Source organism: Miscanthus floridulus, unplaced genomic scaffold (genome assembly GCF_019320115.1).
Source record: "Miscanthus floridulus cultivar M001 unplaced genomic scaffold, ASM1932011v1 os_1137, whole genome shotgun sequence".
NCBI lineage: Eukaryota > Viridiplantae > Streptophyta > Magnoliopsida > Poales > Poaceae > Miscanthus > Miscanthus floridulus.
This window is the reverse complement of record NW_027097545.1, coordinates 1-21507: the sequence shown is the minus strand read 5'-3', so window position 1 is coordinate 21507 and position 21507 is coordinate 1. Positions and strand designations below refer to the sequence as shown.

The window sequence follows — 21507 nt, the reverse complement described above, 5'->3', positions numbered from 1 at the left end:
GGCTCAAAAGATTCGTCTCGAATTACAATCAAACTGTGTAATTAGTTATTTTTTATCTACATTTAATACTTCATGCATGTGTCAAAGATTTGATGTGATGGAGAGAAAATGAAAAAAACTTGCAATCTAAACCAGGCCTAGGATTCCTCAAAACAAAAGACTTGCTCATCCAATCATTGCGCTTAGGGCCTCTCACCACCGTCGCCAAGGACCCCTCTCCCTCTGTACCGACGACTCTCGCTTGTGGGTGGCCAAAGGCGTATGGACTCATTCTCTTCATAGATTTAGTTTTTTTTTTGTTATTCTTGTTTACATCTTGGTTTTTCTAGCCTCTTCCTATCTCGACAATGTCCCATCTAGCACCAACGAAAGACAGTGAGAGTATAAACCGTCATATCTGTAGCTCTTTGCAGATCTTAGCAGACGTGCGTTATTAAGGAAGCGACTGGTTGACTTTGGATACAGCAATTTGATCTATTCTTTTAGGACCCTTTGGAACGCAGAATTTTGTAGGAATTGTACAGGAATTTCATCGGAATCAATTCATTTCACATAAAAACACATGAAACGGAAAATTTCCACAATCCTGAGGAGACCTTAGTGTATTCTATAAGATTTGGTTTCTCTAGCACTTGTTCTAGTGGTGAATGATTGTAAGCCTGCGTTCCTTAGATATTCCTGCAGACAATGCTTTTTTAGTAGGTATTAGAAAACGTTGCCAGCTAATGTGTATAGTTAGTCGAAAATGATATAGATAGAGTGGAGGATAATGTGCATGTACGCTGAGATAGAATTTGTAGTGAAAATTAGTTTTAGAGAGATATCCTTTCCATTCTAAATTATAAATAGTTTTAGTGTCAAAAAGATTTTTATCTAGATACATAGCAAAGCTACTGTAGCTAGAAAGCTAGAACGCTTTATTTTATCATTGCGTAGACCAAGAATAGAGATAGATATCCTTTGCGTGACTTTATATCATTAAAAAAAATTATAGGAGAGGGAGAAAAGGGACTGCCTACCCATTGTTCGGGTCATTTTCAAAAACCATCAACACCAAGTGTTCACAGGCCTGGAAACAACGCGAAAACAAGGGAAAAGAAATCGACCGTTTGTAGATGTATAAAAACACGATTTTTAGACCATGAGATTATAATCCGACGGCTATTATACTTTGTTGTTCCTTTTGTTGTTTGCATATGCGGGCCATAGCACTCGAGCGAAGCAACTATAAACTGATTTTGGCCCACATGAGTGCTTTAGAAGTATGAACTACAAGCGTGACTTCTTTAACTATGTGAAAAATACAGCTATAGGGAAAAAAATTTGGAAGAAACAATGTGTTTGAAAGTAAGGACAAATTAATTTAAAAATATCCTAAAATCATTACCACTATTTATTATGCCTGTCATGGCTCTATTTTTTTTAAAGACCACAACTCTAATTAGGAAGCAACAAAGACACTAGTAGAGACAGACTTGATCCTCGACCAAAATGGGCTCTAGTCCAGAATTTTTTGCGCCCGGGACTAGAGATACCTTAGTCCCGGTTGGTGGCTCCAACCGGGGACTAAAGGTCCTTGCCCAACGGCTACTGCGCCAGACAGAGGTGGCAGGGACCTGTAGTCCCGGTTGGAGCCACAAACGGGAATAAAGGTATACTTTTACTCCCAGTTGTGGCTCCAACCGGGAGTAAAGGTTACTCCCGGGCCGTGGCTGACGCCGGGGGTTGGAAAGGTACCTTGAGTCCCATGTTGCGATCATCAACCGGGACTAAATGTTCCCTTTATAAAGCGGCCGTCTCCTTCCTCCCCGAGCCCGAGCTTCAGCACATTTGAAGCTCACTGCAGTAGTGTTCTTGCTTCCTCCCTCCCTCCATTGTTCCTCCACCATTCTTCGATTCCTCCGTCGATTTCTTCGATTCCTCCGTCGATTCTTCAGTTGTAAGGTTACAATCTCATACTCTCATTTTTACCATTTTCTTATGCCATTTTGTTCACTATATAATATTGGTTCTTTATTGTGGTTTTTTTCATTTGTAAGCAATTGAGCTCAAATACTTCAAGCTTGCATATTTACATGAAAGAAGGTTAAAGTATATATAAATTAAAGTTAGAAAATAGTTAGAAATTATAGCAAATCCTTACTAGTTGAACTTGCGGACCGTGTTCAGGTCGGCGAGGATGTTCTCTGCCGAGCGGTAACGGACGTCAAGGAGGAGCTTTGATTCTACGAGGGAGCGACAACGGTCGTGGAAGACCGTGTTCCCTTCCTCGTAGAATCGGAGCTCTTCCTTGACCAAGTACGGTGCCGCCGGTGGAGAAATGCTCGCCGAGCTGATCACGTAAGCAAGGTCAACTAGTACGGATGGTTATTTATTCACATGTACCGATATCGTACAGTAGTCTGTCAATCACCGTACCTAAACGTAGTATATAAAAATATAAAGTTAGAAAATAGTTAGAAATTATAGCAAATCTTACTAGTTGAACTTGCGGACCGTGTTCAGGTCGGCGAGGATGTTCTCTGCCGAGCGGTAACGGACGTCAAGGAGGAGCTTTGATTCTACGAGGGAGAGCGACAACGGTCGTGGAAGACCGTGTTCCCTTCCTCGTAGAATCGGAGCTTTCCTGACCAAGTACGGCGCCGTCCGGTGGAGACATGCTCGCCGAGCTGATCACGTAAGCAAGGTAACTAGTACGGATGGTTATTTATTCACATGTCCCGATATCGTCGCTGTAGTCTATCAATCACCATACCTAAACGTAGTAGTCTGTTATGTGTGTACATTCTCATTCTTCTGTTAATTTGCGGAAATATCATATGAATTACTACCTGCCGCAGAAAAGACGAACACAATGACATTAAAAATATCATTGTTTAGAGATCTAGATAATTTTATAGTTTGTTAATTTTATTTGTTTATAAAAGGAAAAAAATTTATAGTGTATTAAAAAATGAGTATAGAGAGTAGATGGCAACTGCTTCCGGGTCCTCGGCCTCTCATGGGTTTCCAAAGCGACTTAGGCCGGGCCTTCCTCTCATTCCATGCGGCAAGTGTCGTGATGAGACGAAGATTGTGATGGAGTACGAGTGAAGAAGGAGGGTCCCAACAAGGGATCGTATCTTCTACAAGTATCCGGATCGCAATGTGAGTTATTTTATCGTATTTAATGATTATGGTTAGTTTATACTTATTTTCATGATGGTTTGTAATTAAAGTTCTAATTTTTTGGTTTTAAATTTCAGTGGGATGGCAGTGGACGATGTTCAGGCTTCTACTGGGAGGAAGAGTATGTTGAACTCGTGCAAAAATATCTTGCACAACAGGCAGATAAGGCGGCTAATGAGGCAGTGATCCAGCCGAAGAAGCCCAAAGATGTTGCACAATCGGGGGATCTGTCTGTTTTAGTTGAGATTGGTCGCGAAATCCTTGTGCTCTGAAATGTTTAGCTTTAGTTCTTTTAGTGGTAGTTGGGATTGTCTACATTGTAGCGATGCTTTCATAAATTTGTATCTTTTGTGGTGGCACGCATGTTGTATAAATAATAATTATGATCTAGGTTTTAATATGATTTATGTCATGTAATCAGATGAGCCGTTATTGGATGTATAATGCTGATCGCCGCTCCCAAGAGTTATTGACGGCGTGCATTCTTTGTTACATGCGGCCGAGGCAAACAAACGCGACGGTTTCATGTGCTGCCCATGTGCCATATGTAAGAATACGGTGGAATATCCTTGCTCAAGGGGACTCTTCATTCATATTGTTCAAGTCGGGTTTCATGTCAAAACTATTTGTTGGACAAAGCACGGAGAAACCGATGTTGTAATGGAAGAAGGTGAAGAAGAACAATGGGACGACAATGATATTATTCCTGATGGTGCGTGCTTCAATGATACTGCATGCACACATGCTTCGGTGATATTAGAGGTGTTATTCTTGAAAAAATGTCGAAAGGTCGTGTACCTTGGCCATCGTCGATTTCTTCCTGCAAATCACCCCGTAAGAAAGAAAGGCAAGCTTTTAAAGGGAAGGCAGACCACCTGACCAAGCCTCGCAACCGAACCGGTGAGGATACTCGATATGGTCAATGATGTGAAAGTCGTCTTTGAAAAAGACATGGAAGCCAACCTATTCCGAAAGACGCTAACGGTCACGCACCCATGTGGAAGAAAAAGTCATATTTTGGGACTACCCTATTGGCAAGTTCTGGAGGTCCGTAGCTCGATCGACGTGATGCACCTGACGAAGAATCTTTGTGTGAACCTGCTAGGCTTTATGGGTGTGTATGGAAAGCCTAAGGACACATTTGAAGCATGACAGGACCTGCGTTGTTTGAGAGAAAGATACAACCTGCATCTAGAGAAAACAGATGATGGACGCCATTACTTACGTCCTGCTAGCTACACTCTAAGCAAAGAGGAGAAGGAATCATGTTTGAATGCTTAAACAACATCAAGGTACCATCTGGATTCTCCTCGAATATAAAGGTATTATAAATGTGCCAAAAGAAGAAATTCGTAACTTAAAGTCCCATGCTACACGTTCTCATGACGCAATTACTTCCAGTGCATTAAGAGGAATTCTACCTCCAAATGTACGTCTAGCCACTGTGAAGCTATGTGCATTCCTCAATGCAATTTCTCAGAAGGCAATTGATCCAATTGATCTAGCTAAACTACAGAATGACGTACTATATATTGTTTGTACGTCATCTGTAGTTTAGCTAGATCAGTAGATTTTACGCATGTAATAAGCAAAGATTGACGTACTATATATTGGTTTTGTTTTTTGAAGCTAGATGGCCGACCCGAGAAATATGAGGAGGAGTTGATGATGAATTTGATCAACACTGGCACTCAAGTTGCCGGCGATGATGGTGCTAAAAATAACGTGCAAGAGGATGCAGATGACGGGAGTCAGTACTTAGCTCTTGAACAAAATGAGCAACAACATATTGGCCAAGTATATATTTTTTATTATTAGCTATATATATTATCATATGTCTTATGTGTGCTCATGACATTAAAAATAATGTTTATGTTTTGTAGCCCTCTGGATCGACATCAACAACTACAACGAAGAGTAAAAATGTTCGAGGTCCCAAAAAGCCATTGGAGGGTCGCTTCATCATCTCGGAGTTCAATGTGGATACAGGAGAACCGGGGGGGCCGAATAAAATGAAATTTTGTGCACCACTGTGGTTACCTTGTACGGGACCGGCTCCCGATTAGTACCCGTGAATGGAAGAAGAAGACCAATGCTCCTCATATCAGTTTTGTCTCGATCGTGACAAGGCGTTAATTGGAATGATGTCTTGGTACATTTCACGCTCCAAACAGATGTTATGATGATATAATAGATGGTGATGAATTGAAGGAGCGAGTTAGGGATTGGGCAATGAAGAAGATGGCCACCCAGTTTCAGACTTGGAAGAAACACCTATACACGACGTATGTCAAGAAGAACATAGCACCAGATTTTTACTGTCCCAGGCCCGATCTCAAAGCAGAGGCCCTATTGGGATGAGTTTGTACAGTACAAGACTTCGGAAGAGGGTGTGAGTCGGGTGATAAAGAACCAACGTAATGCCCAACAGAAGACATACCACCATACCTTGGGATCAGGTGGCTACCCGACTGCCATTAAGAAGTGGAACAAAATGGAAGCAGACCTTCTTGCCAAGGGTATCAGACCAGAATCACCTCGAGTGGGGAGAACGTGCAAAGAATTGGTTTTTCGCTCATGGGGGAACACTAGACCAGGAGACAGGGAAGTGCGTTTATGGCGCAAGACTGCAAGAAGCAGCAGAAAGATTGTTTTATGCTCAGAGAGCTACTGCTAGTGGTGCGTTCAGGCCCAACAGAGAGAAGGATGAGCTGACATACGCCATCGGGACTATTGAACATGGTGGCCGAACTAGAGGCAAAGGAAGTGTCTCATGGGAGCATGGATTCCCTCAGGACAGACCTTCCTACAGAAGTCGTCAGAGAAAGAAGGAAGAAGAGGCACACCGGCTCCAGAGGTTGGAGGAAGCGGTGCATGAAGCACAGGAGCGGGAAAAAAACCTTGAAGCGAGAATGCAGGTAGGAAATCAAAAGGCAAGTGCAAATAGCAGTGAGTGCAAGCAAGCAGGCATCAGAGCCAGGAATCAACATTAGCCAATCTGTTCAGTTGAAAAGCAGCTGCGCTTCCACGGAGATACCAAATCAAGGGGACACAGGACTGCGCTTCCCTGTGGATGACGTCACTGAACCTTGTACAACGTGTGAGCTACACATTCCGAAGGAGATTCTACAATCAAGGTGGCTATCGGTCTTGGTAATCCTATCGACCGAACCAAGACACCAAGGATTCATGGGAATATAATCCAAGAAGGATATGCTACCATCTCGGTAGATAAAGCTGAAAAGGTTGTTTTTAGTGATTTGCCTCTTGACATTCCTGGAGGTGATGGCGAGAAGACTCTAGGAGAAGCGGAGAAGACATTCATTCTATGGCGCAAGCGCTTACATCATCATTCCAGGGATGTCGGCTCCACCTCCTCCTGAACTACCTCACCATAGGTACGTGCGGATGAAAACACTACATCATTAATTTGTATTGGCTTAAATAATTAACAATCTGCTCATAATAATATGTCATTCCTTTTTTTTGTAGCAGATCCTCCCCCAACCTAAATCCAATTGTTCAATCGCCAGATCATCATAGTGCTCTGTACGATGACATTGTGTTGGAAGACGAGGCTTGCATCCACACCATCTCCAAGGAGGTCTCCAACGCCGCAGCCGCCACCTCCAAGGAGGTCTCAAACGCCGGCTGCCAACACCTCCAAGGAGGTCTCCAACGGCCTCCCCCGCCTCCCGCCTACCAAGAAGCCTAGCAAGAGCACCAGCCCCTCAAACGAAGAACCAGTCCCCGCCTGCAAAGAAAGCCACCGTGAAACCAAGGGCTATTCCCAAAATAATATCTGAAGAGAAGGAAGAAGGAACTGATGCATATAAAAAGACATGTCTAGATTCTATGACAAACTTACAAATGAATCAAGAAGCAAGGAGAAACCCAGAGAAAACCGTACTTCTTCGTAGCTCCAGGATATTCAAGAAAAAAGGTGACCTTCTTACCAGCAACAACAGCGGGAATCTCGTAAGCCGTCCAAATCAACGTTATCAGACTATGACCGCAACTCTCACCAAGTCAATTGAGGCGGCACAGAAAAAGAAGTGGCAGGGAAAGGAGTTGCCCAACTCGGACAACAAGCGCACCAATCAATCCCCCCCGCATAGTTGTGGGTAATGAATATGGTTCGAATTTAGAATTAATGCATCAGGGGCAAACATACCATCCGGATGTCGATTTGGATACCTTGGTGAATTTCTTGATGAGACTGGTCTCGACCTTTACCAGATGTTTGGTGATGGAAAAATTGAGAGTGCGGCGGAGGTTGATATTTAGAAGAAAAAATTTGTACTAGGCCAGAGTCTATACAACCCTCAAGCCTTATCTGATTGGGGACGCAAATGTAACCCTGTTAAACAAGTGGTACATGCAGGCGTCTACCAGTGGGAGACTTCTGCGTTGGTGTCAGAATTAGAGACGAACATTGGTTCCGTGGCGATGATGTTATGTATGTTGACTTTGCAGAATTTCATCAACTATGCCACCTGACCTCTCTGGACAAAGTTATCATTAGCTGCTATTGCCTGTAAGTAATAATTCTTTCGATCTAATTATTAACTCATCATATGTTTGTATATGCATATAAATTATCCTAACAAGTACTATATAGTGCAGATTTACAATGACAGAGCTCAGAAAGGAAGGCTGCAATGAAATTGGTTTTGTGATACCCCATATAGTATTCAAAGACCCAATTACTCCAAAGACTAATTGGAAGTCTGAGTCAGAGAGTAACCATCATGAACTTCTTAGTGAACCAACGCCACAAGAAGGATATACTCTTTCCCTATAACTTCAAGTGAGTGTTAATCATGTCGATCATAGCCTTAATGGCTCATATGTTGATTCTAGTTAATTAATGAGTGTTATGCGTTATATCCTATAAACACATGCAGCAATCACTGGATATTGATGGACATCGATCTGGTGAAAAGTCACTTGATAATCTATGACTCGATGAGAAAACCACAACAAGACTACCAAGATATGATAGATATTATCCAGAGGTAATTTCGGGATCTCTAGCAACTATATATACACACAAACATGATGATTAACTATATCTGATGACGTGGCAAATTTTTATTGGGCAGTGTTTGGAAAACCTTTATTGAGAAGCAACACATGGAAAAATGCAAAGCGCCACTGAATGTAATCCCTTTGAAAGTAAGTCCCCTGAATCGCATCATCTTTATTAATTAAACATATAGCTTTCACCGGATCACCAGATTGGATGACAAATCTTTTTCTCGTAAAGTGGTGTCTGAGGCAGGAACAGGGGAACAACTACTGTGGTTACTATGTTTGCAAGTTTATCAAGGTGCTCTCCCAAAGAACTCCTACAGAGAGACTCAAAGTACGTTAAAAATACACTATATATTCATTTAATTATTATTATTGATTGTGTTACTATGTCTTTATATATATATATGTACATATATTAATTTATTTTCCTTTAATTCAAACCTGTAGACTCGATGGTTGGAGGAAAAGGTCATACGGCAAGACCAAATCAAAGCAATTCAAGAGTCTATAGCCGGATTTTTTAATGAGCAGGTCATCGATTCCAAGGGCGAGTTCTACTTCGACCCAACACTGCCATTGAAGCCAAGCTAGAGGATGAGAGGAAACTTGTTATGTCACAACAACTATAATGCAATCTTTTGTAATATATGCACATGAAATAATATAATGTAAATACACATATGCACATGCAATATATATATGATGCATGCATGCATATATATATATGCATGATATATATATATATATATATATATATATATATGCTATATATATATATATATATATATATATATATTTACATGCATGCATGCATATGTGTATTTTACATTATATTATTTCATGTGCATATATTACAAAAGATTGCATTATAGTTGTTGTGACATAACAAGTTTCTCTCATCCTCTAGCTTGGCTTCAATGGCAGTGTTGGGTCGAAGTAGAACTCGCCCTTGGAATCGATGACCTGCTCATTAAAAAATCCGGCTATAGACTCTTGAATTGCTTTGATTTGGTCTTGCCGTATGACCTTTTCCTCCAACCATCGAGTCTACAGGTTTGAATTAAAGGAAAATAAATTAATATATGTACATATATATATAAAGACATAGTAACACAATCAATAATAATAATTAAATGAATATATAGTGTATTTTTAACGTACTTTGAGTCTCTCTGTAGGAGTTCTTTGGGAGAGCACCTTGATAAACTTGCAAACATAGTAACCACAAGTAGTTGTTCCCCTGTTCCTGCCTCAGACACCACTTTACGAGAAAAAGATTTGTCATCCAATCTGGTGATCCGGTGAAAGCTATATGTTTAATTAATAAAGATGATGCGATTCAGGGGACTTACTTTCAAAGGGATTACATTCAGTGGCGCTTTGCATTTTTCCATGTGTTGCTTCTCAATAAAGGTTTTCCAAACACTGCCCAATAAAAAATTTGCCACGTCATCAGATATAGTTAATCATCATGTTTGTGTGTATATATAGTTGCTAGAGATCCCGAAATTACCTCTGGATAATATCTATCATATCTTGGTAGTCTTGTTGTGGTTTTCTCATCGAGTCATAGATTATCAAGTGACTTTTCACCAGATCGATGTCCATCAATATCCAGTGATTGCTGCATGTGTTTATAGGATATAACGCATAACACTCATTAATTAACTAGAATCAACATATGAGCCATTAAGGCTATGATCGACATGATTAACACTCACTTGAAGTTATAGGGAAAGAGTATATCCTTCTTGTGGCGTTGGTTCACTAAGAAGTTCATGATGTTACTCTCTGACTCAGACTTCCAATTAGTCTTTGGAGTAATTGGGTCTTGAATACTATATGGGGATCAACAAAACCAATTTCATGCAGCCTTCCTTTCTGAGCTCTGTCATTGTAAATCTGCATATATATAGTACTTGTTAGGATAATTTATATGCATATACACACATATGATGAGTTTAATAATAGATCGAAAGAATTATTACTTACAGGCAATAGCAGCTAATGATAACTTTGTCCAGAGAGGTCAGGTGGCATAGTTGATGAAATTCTGCAAAGTCAACATACATAACATCATCGCCACGGAACCAATGTTCGTCTCTAATTCTGACACCAACGGCAGAAGTCTCCACTGGTAGACGCCTGCATGTACCACTTGTTTAGCAGGTACATTTGCGTCCCCAGATCAGATAAGGCTTGAGGGTTGTATAGACTCTGGCCTAGTACAAATTTTTTCTTCCAAATATCAACCTCCGCCGCACTCTCAATGTTTCCATCACCAAACATCTGGTAAAGGTCGAGACCAGTCTCATCAAGAAATTCACCAAGGTGATCCAAATCGACATCCGGAGGTATGTTTGCTGATGCATTAATCCTAAATTCGAACCATATTCATTACCAACAACTAGCGGGGGATTGATTGGTGCGCTTGTTGTCCGAGTTGGGCAACTCCTTTCCCTGCCCGCTTCTTTTTCTGTGCCGCCTCAATTGACTTGGTGAGAGTGCGGTCATAGTCTGATAACGTTGATTTGGACGGCTTACGAGATTCCCGCTGTTGTTGCTGGTAAGAAGTCACCTTTTTCTTAGAATATCTGGAGCTACGAAGAAGTACGGTTTCTCTGGGTTTCTCCTTGCTTCTTGATTCATTTTAAGTTTGTCATAGAATCTAGACATGTCTTTTTTATATGCAATCAGTTCCTTCTTCCTTCTCTTACAGATATTATTTTGGGAATAGCCCTTGGTTTCACGGTGGCTTTCTTTGCAGGCGGGGACTGGTTCTTCGTTTGAGGGGCTGGCCTCTTGCTAGGCTTCTTGGTAGGCGGGGGGCGGGGGAGGCGTTGGAGACCTCCTTGGAGGTGTTGGCAAGCGGCGTTGGAGACCTCCTTGGATGGTGGCGGCTGCGGCGTTGGAGACCTCCTTGGAGATGTGTGGATGCAGCCTCGTCTTCCAACACAATGTCATCGTACAGAGCACTATGATGATCTGGCGATTGAACAATTGGATTTAGGTTGGGGGAGGATCTGCTACAAAAAAAGGAATGACATATTATTATGAGCAGATTGTTAATTATTTAAGCCAATACAAATTAATGATGTAGTGTTTTCATCCGCACGTACCTATGGTGAGGTAGTTCAGGAGGAGGTGGAGCCGACATCCCTGGAATGATGATGTAGCGCTTGCGCCATAGAATGAATGTCTTCTCCGCTTCTCCTAGAGTCTTCTCGCCATCACCTCCAGGAATGTCAAGAGGCAAATCACTAAAACCTTTTTCAGCTTTATCTACCGAGATGGTAGCATATCCTTCTTGGATTATATTCCCATGAATCCTGGTGTCTTGGTTCGGTCGATGGATTAACAAGACCGATAGCCACCTTGATTGTGGAATTCTCCTTCGGAATGTGTAGCTCACACGTTGTACAAGGTTCAGTGACGTCATCCCAGGGAAGCGCAGTCCTGTGTCCCCTTGATTTGGTATCTCCGTGGAAGCGCAGCTGCTTTTCAACTGAACAGATATGGCTAATGTTGATTCCTGGCTCTGATGCCTGCTTGCTTGCACTCACTGCTATTTGCACTTGCCTTTTGATTTCCTCCTGCATTCTCGCTTCAAGGTTTTTTCCCGCTCCTGTGCTTCACGCACCGCCTTCCTCCAACCTCTGGAGCCGCTGTGCCTCTCTTCCTTCTTTCTCTGGCGACTTCTGTAGGAAGGGTCTGTCCTGAGGGAATCCATGCTCCCACTGAGACACTTCCTTTGCCTCTAGTTCGGCCACCATGTTCAATAGTCCCGATGGCGTATGTCAGCTCATCCTTCTCTCTGTTGGGCCTGAACGCACCACTAGCAGTAGCTCTCTGAGCATAAAACAATCTTTCTGCTGCTTCTTGGCAGTCTTGCGCCATAACGCACTTCCCTGTCTCCTGGTCTAGTGTTCCCCCATGAGCGAAAAAACCAATTCTTTGCACGTTCTCCCACTCGAGTGATTCTGGTCTGATACCCTTGGCAAGAAGGTCTGCTTCCATTTTGTTCCACCTTCTTAATGGCAGTCGGGTAGCCACCTGATCCCAAGGTATGGGTGTATGTCTTCTGTTGGGCATTACGTTGGTTCTTTATCACCCGACTCACACCCTCTTCCGAAGTCTTGTACTGTACAAACTCATCCCAATAGGGCCTCTGCTTTGAGATCGGGCCTGGGACAGTAAAATCTGGTGCTATGTTCTTCTTGACATACGTCGTGTATAGGTGTTTCTTCCAAGTCTGAAACTGGGTGGCCATCTTCTTCATTGCCCAATCCCTAACTCGCTCCTTCAATTCATCACCATCTATTATATCATCATAATCATCTGTTTGGAGCGTGAAATGTACCAAGACATCATTCCAAATTAACGCCTTGTCACGATCGGAGACAAAACTGATATGAGGAGCATTGGTCTTCTTCCATTCACGGGTACTAATCGGGAGCCGGTCCCGTACAAGGTAACCACAGTGGTGCACAAATTTCATTTTATTCGGCCCCCCCGGTTCTCCTGTATCCACATTGAACTCCGAGATGATGAAGCGACCCTCCAATGGCTTTTTGGGACCTCGAACATTTTTACTCTTCGTTGTAGTTGTTGATGTCGATCCAGAGGGCTACAAAACATAAACATTATTTTTAATGTCATGAGCACACATAAGACATATATAATATATATAGCTAATAATAAAAAATATATACTTGGCCAATATGTTGTTGCTCATTTTGTTCAAGAGCTAAGTACTGACTCCCGTCATCTATCCTCTTGCACGTTATTTTTAGCACCATCATCGCCGGCAACTTGAGTGCCAGTGTTGATCAAATTCATCATCAACTCCTCCTCATCCATATTTCTCGGGTCGGCCATCTAGCTTCAAAAAACAAACCAATATATAGTACGTCAAATCTTTGCTTATTACATGCTTATTACTGATCTAGCTAAACTACAGAATGACGTACAAACAATATATAGTACGTCATTCTGTAGTTTAGCTAGATCAATTGGATCAATTGCCTTCTGAGAAATTGCATTGAGGAATGCACATAGCTTCACAGTGGCTAGACGTACATTTGGAGGTAGAATTCCTCTTAATGCAACTGGAAGTAATTGCGTCATGAGAACGTGATAGTCATGGGACTTTAAGTTACAGAATTTCTTCTTTGGCACATTTATAATACCCTTTATATTCGAGGAGAATCCAGATGGTACCTTGATGTTGTTTAAGCATTCAAACATGATTTCCTTCTCCTCTTTGCTTAGAGTGTAGCTAGCAGGACGTAAGTAATGGCGTCCATCATCTGTTTTCTCTAGATGCAGGTTGTATCTTTCTCTCAAACAACGCAGGTCCTGTCATGCTTCAAATGTGTCCTTAGGCTTTCCATACACACCCATAAAGCCTAGCAGGTTCACACAAAGATTCTTCGTCAGGTGCATCACGTCGATCGAGCTACGGACCTCCAGAACTTGCCAATAGGGTAGGTCCCAAAATATGGACTTTTTCTTCCACATGGGTGCGTGACCGTTAGCGTCTTTCGGAATAGGTTGGCTTCCATGTCCTTTTTCAAAGACGACTTTCACATCATTGACCATATCGAGTATATCCTCACCGGTTCGGTTGCGAGGCTTGGTCAGGTGGTCTGCCCCCTTTAAAATGCTTGCCTTTCTTTCTTACGGGGTGATTTGCAGGAAGAAATCGACGATGGCCAAGGTTACACGACCTTTCGACATTTTTTCAAGAATACACCTCTAATATCACCGAAGCAGTGTGTGCATGCAGTATCATTGAAGCACGCACCATCAGGAATAATATCATTGTCGTCCCATTGTTCTTCTTCACCTTCTTCCATTACAACATCGGTTTCTCCGTGCTTTGTCCAACAAATATAGTTTGACATGAAACCCGACTTGAACAAGTATGAATGAAGAGTCCTTGAGCAAGGATATTCCACCGTATTCTTACATATGGCACATGGGCAGCACATGAAACCGTCGCGTTTGTTTGCCTCGGCCGCATGTAACAAAAAGAATGCACGCCGTCAATGAACTTTGGGAGCGGCGATCAGCATTATACATCCAATAACGGCTCATCTGCATTACATGACATAAATATCATATTAAAACCTAGATCATAATTAATTATTTATACAACATGCGTGCCACCACAAAAGATACAAATTTATGAAAGCATCGCTACAATGTAGACAATCCCAACTACCACTAAAAGAACTAAAGCTAAAATACATTTCAGGAGCACAAGGATTTCGCGACCAATCTCAACTAAAACAGACAGATCCCCCGATTGTGCAACATCTTTGGGCTTCTTCGGCTGGATCACTGCCTCATTAGCCGCCTTATCTGCCTGTTGTGCAAGATATTTTTGCACGAGTTCAACATACTCTTCCTCCCAGTAGAAGCCTGAACATCGTCCACTGCCATCCCACTGAAATTAAAACAAAAAATTAGAACTTTAATTACAACCATCATGAAAATAAGTATAAACTAACCATAATCATTAAATACGATAAAATAACTCACATTGCGATCCGGATACTTGTAGAAGATACGATCCTTGTTGGGACCCTCCTTCTTCACTCGGTACTCCATCACAATCTTCGTCTCATCACGACACTTGCCGCATGGAATGAGAGGAAGGCCCGGCCTAAGTCGCTTTGGAAACCCATGAGAGGCCGAGGACCCGGAAGCAGTTGCCATCTACTCTCTATACTCATTTTTTAATACACTATAAATTTTTCCTTTTATAAACAAATAAAATTAACAAACTATAAAATTATCTAGATCTCTAAACAATGATATTTTTAATGGTCATTGTGTTCTCGTCTTTTACTGCGGCAGGTAAGTAATTCATATGATATTTCCGCAAATTAACAGAAGAATGAGAATGTACACACATAACAGACTACTACGTTTAGGTATGGTGATTGATAGACTACAGCGACGATATCGGGACATGTGAATAAATAACCATCCGTACTAGTTGACCTTGCTTACGTGATCAGCTCGGCGAGCATGTCTCCACCGGACGGCGCCGTACTTGGTCAAGGAAGAGCTCCGATTCTACGAGGAAGGGAACACGGTCTTCCACGACCGTTGTCGCTCTCCCTCGTAGAATCAAAGCTCCTCCTTGACGTCCGTTACCGCTCGGCAGAGAACATCCTCGCCGACCTGAACACGGTCCGCAAGTTCAACTAGTAAGGATTTGCTATAATTTTCTAACTATTTTCTAACTTTATATTTATATATACTTTAACCTTCTTTCATGTAAATATGCAAGCTTGAAGTGATTTTGAGCTCAAATTGCTTACAAATGAAAAAACCACAATAAAGAACCATAAATATATATAGTGAACAAAATGGCATAAGAAAATGGTAAAAAATGAGAGTATGAGATTGGTAACCTTTACAACTGAAGAATCGACGGAGGAATCGAAGAAATCGACGGAGGAATCGAAGAATGGATGGAGGAACAATGGAGGGAGGGAGGAAGCAAGAACACTACTGCAGTGAGCTTCAAAATGTGCTGAGCTCGGGCTCGGGGAGGAAGGAGACGGCCGATTTATAAAGGGAGAACATTTAGTCCCGGTTGATGGATCCAACCGGGACTAAAGGTAACTTTCCAACCCCGGGCGCAGCCACGGCCCGGGAGTAGACCTTTACTCCCGGTTGGAGCCACCAACTGGGAGTAAAGTATACCTTTAGTCCCGGTTGGTGGCTCCAACCGGGACTACAGGTCCCTGCCACCTCTGTCTGGCGCGCAGTAGCCGTTGGGCAAGGACCTTTAGTCCCGGTTGGAGCCACCAACCGGGACTAAAGGTATCTCTAGTCCCGGGCGCAAAAATTCTGGGACTAGAGCCCATTTTGGTCGAGGATCAAAGGTCTGTTCTCTACTAGTGTCTTTGTTGCTTCCTAATTAGAGTTGTGGTCTTTAAAAAAAAATAGAGCCATGACAGGCATAATAAATAGTGGTAATGATTTTTAGGATATTTTTTAAATTAATTTGTCCTTACTTTTCAAAACACATTGTTTCTTTCCAAATTTTTTCCCTATAGCTGTATTTTTCACATAGTAAAGAAGTCACGCTTGTATGTTCATACTTCTAAAGCACTCATGTGGGCCAAAATCAGTTATTAGTTGCTTCGCTCGAGTGCTATGGCCCATAATGGCAAACAACAAAAGGAACAACAAAGTATAATAGCCGTCGGATTATAAATCTCATGGTCTAAAAATCGTGTGTTGATACATCTACAAAACGGTCGATTCTTTTTCCCTTGTTTTCGGTTGTTTCCAGGCCTGTGAACACTTGGTTGTTGATGGTTTTTGAAATGACCGAACAATGGGTAGGCAGTCCCTTTTCTTCCCTCTCCTATAATTTTTTTTAATGATATAAAGTCACGCAAAGGATATCTATCTCTATATCTTGGTCTACGGCAAATGATAAAATAAAGCGTTCTAGCTTTCTAGCTACAGTAGCTTTGCTATGTATCTAGATAAAATCTTTTTGACACTAAAACTATTTATAATTTAGAATGGAAAGGAATATCTCATCTAAAACTAATTTTCACTACAAATTCTATCTCAGCGTACATGCACATTATCCTCCACTAACTATCTATATCATTTTCGACTAACTATACACATTAGCTGGCAACGTTTTCTAATACCTACTAAAAAAGCATTGTCTGCAGGAATATCTAAGGAACGCAGGCTTACAATCATTCACCACTAGAACAAAGTGCTAGAGAAACCAAATCTTATAGAAAAACTAAGGTCTCCTCAGGATTGTAGGAAAATTTTCCGTTTCATGTGTTTTTATGTGAAAATGAATTGATTCCGATGAAATTCCTGTACAATTCCTACAAAATTCTGCGTTCCAAAGGGTCCTAAAAGAATAGATCAAAATTGCTGTATCCAAAGTCAACCAGTCGCTTCCTTAATAAACGCACCGTCTGCTAAGATCTGCAAAGAGCTAACAGATATGACGGTTTATACTCTCACTGGTCTTTCGTTGGTGCTAGATGGGACATTGTCGAGATAGGAAGAGGCTAGAAAAACCCAAGATGAAACAAGAAATAACAAAAAAAAAACTAAATCTATGAAGAGAATGAGTCCATACGCCTTTGGCCACCCACAAGGTCGTCGGTACAGAGGGAGAGGAGGGGACCTTGGCGACGGTGGTGAGAGGGCCTAAGCGGCAATGATTGGATGAGCAAGTCTTTTGTTTTGAGGAATCCTAGGCCTGGTTTAGATTGCAAGTTTTTTCATTTTCTCTCCATCACATCAAATCTTTGACACATGCATGAAGTATTAAATGTAGATAAAAAAATAACTAATTACACAGTTTGATTGTAAATTACGAGACGAATCTTTTGAGCCTAGTCAGGTCATGATCGAACAATAATTATCAAATATAAACGAAAGTGCTACAGTGCCCGATACTAATTCCTAACCTCAATCTAAACAAGGCCATGCTTAAAAAGTTTGCATTGTGTTCCTCGTCCAACCACCTTGCGCTTTGGGCACCATCCTTCCATTCGATCGAATGCATAGACAGGCACCATGCAAGCTTGTCCATTTGATCTTGCAGCACAGGACCCGACCACTCTCTCCCACTCCCTCTCTCCTCACAGGCTTGCTCGAGCTCCCCCACGTGCTCCATGCCCAACCTCGATCTACTCACCCCCGCGACACACACACACACCATCGCTGCTCCCCATGCACGAATAAACCTGCATTGCACCTCCCCCTAGCTAGCAAAGGCTCTTGCGCCCCCTTCTCTTCTGCTGCCGGCCATGTGTGATTTGTTCCCTGCCTTTATTTGTAGTCCGTATCATTTTTCAATACATTTGGCAAGGTATCAACTTGAACGGTCAGTACTGCTGTTATCAATGGATCTTAGTGATGATATATTACCACGCTTTGATATTACGACTACATACATTTAATCATCATAAGATCTAGAAATGATTATAGGCAACGCTGACTTAGGTGAGACTTTAAAAGGATCTAGTGGCTTTAGAGGAGGGTTGAATTATGTTTAAAAAATTAAAGCAATAACAAAAACGTCAACATATGCAAATCTATTTCACATATGTGCACCGAGGCACCTAATACTAAAAATATCACACTAGGCAGTCCTAGGTCCGTAGCTTCCGTTACAGAGATGGGGAATGAGAAGAGCCTCTTTGGGTTAGACTTGGCAGAGCAACAGAGTGTCAGGGACGGTTGTTGTTATGAGTTGCGATGCTGTGTTGCCCTTTACCAAGACAACGTCAGGAACAGATGAGGTTAAGAGTAAGACAAACTCAATTGGTGGCAAAAGTGGAAGGTCAGGTCCTTATTTGTGAAGAAAATGTTTAAATGGAAAAGAAAAAACTTCAAAAGGCGTTCCAACGCGTGAATGGTGTTTAATTTAAACACCATAACTTAATAGTGAGTGTCATTTTAAAGAAACCCAAGTTTTATAGTTGCAGATTCCCAAATTTCTCTCCACTTCTCGAGTGACAAAATATGACGAGCCTAATTCTCTTAATGTCGGGGTTATAACCCTAGGGTGTCTAAGGGCATCAACTAAGTAACAGGCCAAAGCGGCCCATTATACAACAGCCAACGAAAGCCCGAGCGACCGAGGCCCAGCTGAGCCAAGTGAGCCAGGCTAGGGTCAGCCACGACCCCTCCCGTTTGCCTTAGCCGCACGATGCACAAGAGACGCACGACCTCTGGGAGGAACGGGGAGAGGTCAAGCCCAGCCAAAAGTACCTGCTCTGATAGGAGTAGGCACGCCACTCTGACCCCGCAAGGACGAGGGGACAACGGTCCCTCGGTCCGATCAGACGCCATCCCTGCACCACGCAACTCAGACAAGACAACAACACCCAATGCGGTGACGATCGGTATGGTAACCACTGGCCAAATAAGGCCTGACAAGACGCATGTACGATTCTACCCACTGCGCGATGGGATCCACGACAAAGACCTTGACTTAGAGGCCATTCAGACCGACGGGAGTCACGACCCCAACGATCGAGATCGTGGCCCTCAACTCCTCAAGCCCACAGGGCGATCGACGACCTGGGGCAGCTACTAACTCCTGTACGACGCCCCAGGAAACCAGGAGCGATGACGAAGACCACGGCGGAGACCACGTCGCATATTACGGCTAGCGAACTACTACCGTGCCTACAGCGCCGCCACGGCCGGCACAGTAGCACCATGTCACACCATGTCACGGCGTGCCACAGGACCGTGACGACAACCACGTCCAGACATGCACCACAAGACGATGTAGCTTGCAAGGCAAGTTAGCTAGGTCCTCCCTCAGACTCATGACCCTTCGGTCGGGAGAACCTTCTTCTTTGTAACACGCCCTAGCCCCAAACTCATATAAGGACAGCCAGGACACCCCATCAGGGGATCCGACTCTCATTCACTCATTCTTACATGGTAGAAGGACTTTTGAAGCTTCCCTTTGGGCAGCCCATCTTAGCTCTAGCTCTCCTACCTCTTCCACCCATTCTTGCACCCTCATTGTAAAAACTTCAGAGCATTCAAGTGAGGAATACATACTCAATCATCTCTAAGACTAGACGTAGGGCTCTGGCCTGAACCAGTATAAATCCTCGTGTCTTTTGGATGCTACCATCGTCCTTTTAGAGCGATGTGAAAAAATCATATATTTACTAGTCCAGTTTATAAAACATCAACACTTACCTTTTAGAGAATCTGGAGCAGGAGGGGCTCTACCAAATTATCCTGACGAGCCTAATTCTCTTACCCTTTTAGAGATCTTCAAGAGTTTTCAAAACTCACTCCAAATCTTGATTTTTTGCAAGATTAAAAAATATTTCTCGAACAACTCGTTATCTCAGCTTACAATCTTTTCGTAGTTAGGAAAATCGATCCAATTGCATAGAAATATATGCGCGCATATCCATCAGTTGAAGGTGGAAGGACGTGGAGAAGAAAAAGACAAGGTTTCTATTTTCTAATGTAAATGTAAAAGAGAGAGAAAGTATAAAAATGGTTATGATGATTTGAAATTAGTTCAGGATTCCTGATATAAAATTACCTTCTAAATGAGATAGCAGAAGTAGTTGGAAAATATGTTTTCTACTTTTTTAGCAACTTAAAAAACTTATTGATTTACCGACTAGTTTTCAGGAACTATCGGAGATGCTTTTAGTGCTTGTTTGGAATTAGTTAACCCACGAATTTTTTTATAAACCGATGATGTTAACATTAATTATATACTAATGAAAACGTTGAGCCAATGTTCAGTTTAATGGGGAATAATTAACTTTTTACCATCCTTACGGGGGGGTGGTATATAAAATCACCATGTTAGTGACTCATGTGTCAGTGACATAGGTTATTGTGTTATCCGTAATAATGGTAAAAAATTATTTGCCCCGTTTAATGGCGCCGTATTCGCCGTATTTTTTTCAGTTAAAAATTAAGAAAAAAGTAAAAAAAAAAAAAAAGGAAGACGGCAGACAGGAAGATCAGGGACTTTCAAAAATCGCCTCCTCCAACACACCGAGTCACCAATGGAGCAGGAGCTGCTGAAGATCCTGCGCGGCCTCAAGTCCCCCCGCCACCTGCAGCAGACCCACGCCCAGCTCCTCGCCCGCGGCCCTCCGCGAGCCCGCGCCTCCTCCCGGCCCTCGTCTCCGCCGCGTTCTCCGTCGCCTCCTCGTCCCCGCGCCATGCCGCCGCCGCGGCGATCCTTCGTGCTGCCGGCGCCGGCGCCTCCACTGTAGCGCACAACACCCTCATCGAGCGCCTCGCCGGGCGCGGCGGCGGCCGTGACTGCTCCATGGTAGACGCGTTCGCGGTCTACGCTGCGATGCGTGCCGCAGGGGTGTCCCCCAACGGGTTCACCTTCACCTTCCTGCTTCGCGCGTGCGAATGCCTGAGGCGGCTGCCGCTGTGCCGGTCCGTCCACGGACAGATTGTCAGGTGTGGGTTCGGCTCCGACGTTGTCGTGCAGAACGCTCTCCTGAACGTGTACTACAAGTGCAGCGACCCAGGTGATGTTGGGGTCGCTCGTAAGGTGTTCGATGAAATGGCGGATAGGGATGTGGTTTCATGGAACTCCATAGGGTGTGTACATGTCGAGCGAAGATGCGACAGGTGCCATGGAGTTGTTCGAGGCGATGCCGGAGAGGAATGTTGTCTCCTGGAACACTGTTGTCGCTGCATTCGCGAGGGTGGGGGACATGGTGTCGGCACGTGCTGTGTTTGATAGGATGCCGATCAGGGATGCCATTTCTTGGA

At 42.9% G+C, this 21507-nt stretch overlaps 1 protein-coding gene across 1 annotated transcript; it reads left to right on the top strand.

Annotated features, from left to right (window-relative positions):
• Positions 1-18394: 18394 nt before the first annotated feature.
• On the top strand, positions 18395-21333 carry LOC136533720 (pentatricopeptide repeat-containing protein At2g36730-like; the record flags this gene model as incomplete). The annotated part of the gene is made up of 2 exons (XM_066526256.1): positions 18395-18455; positions 20787-21333. Coding segments are annotated over exons 1-2 (608 nt in total), but the record flags the coding sequence as incomplete, so codon positions are not given.
• Positions 21334-21507: the final 174 nt, after the last annotated feature.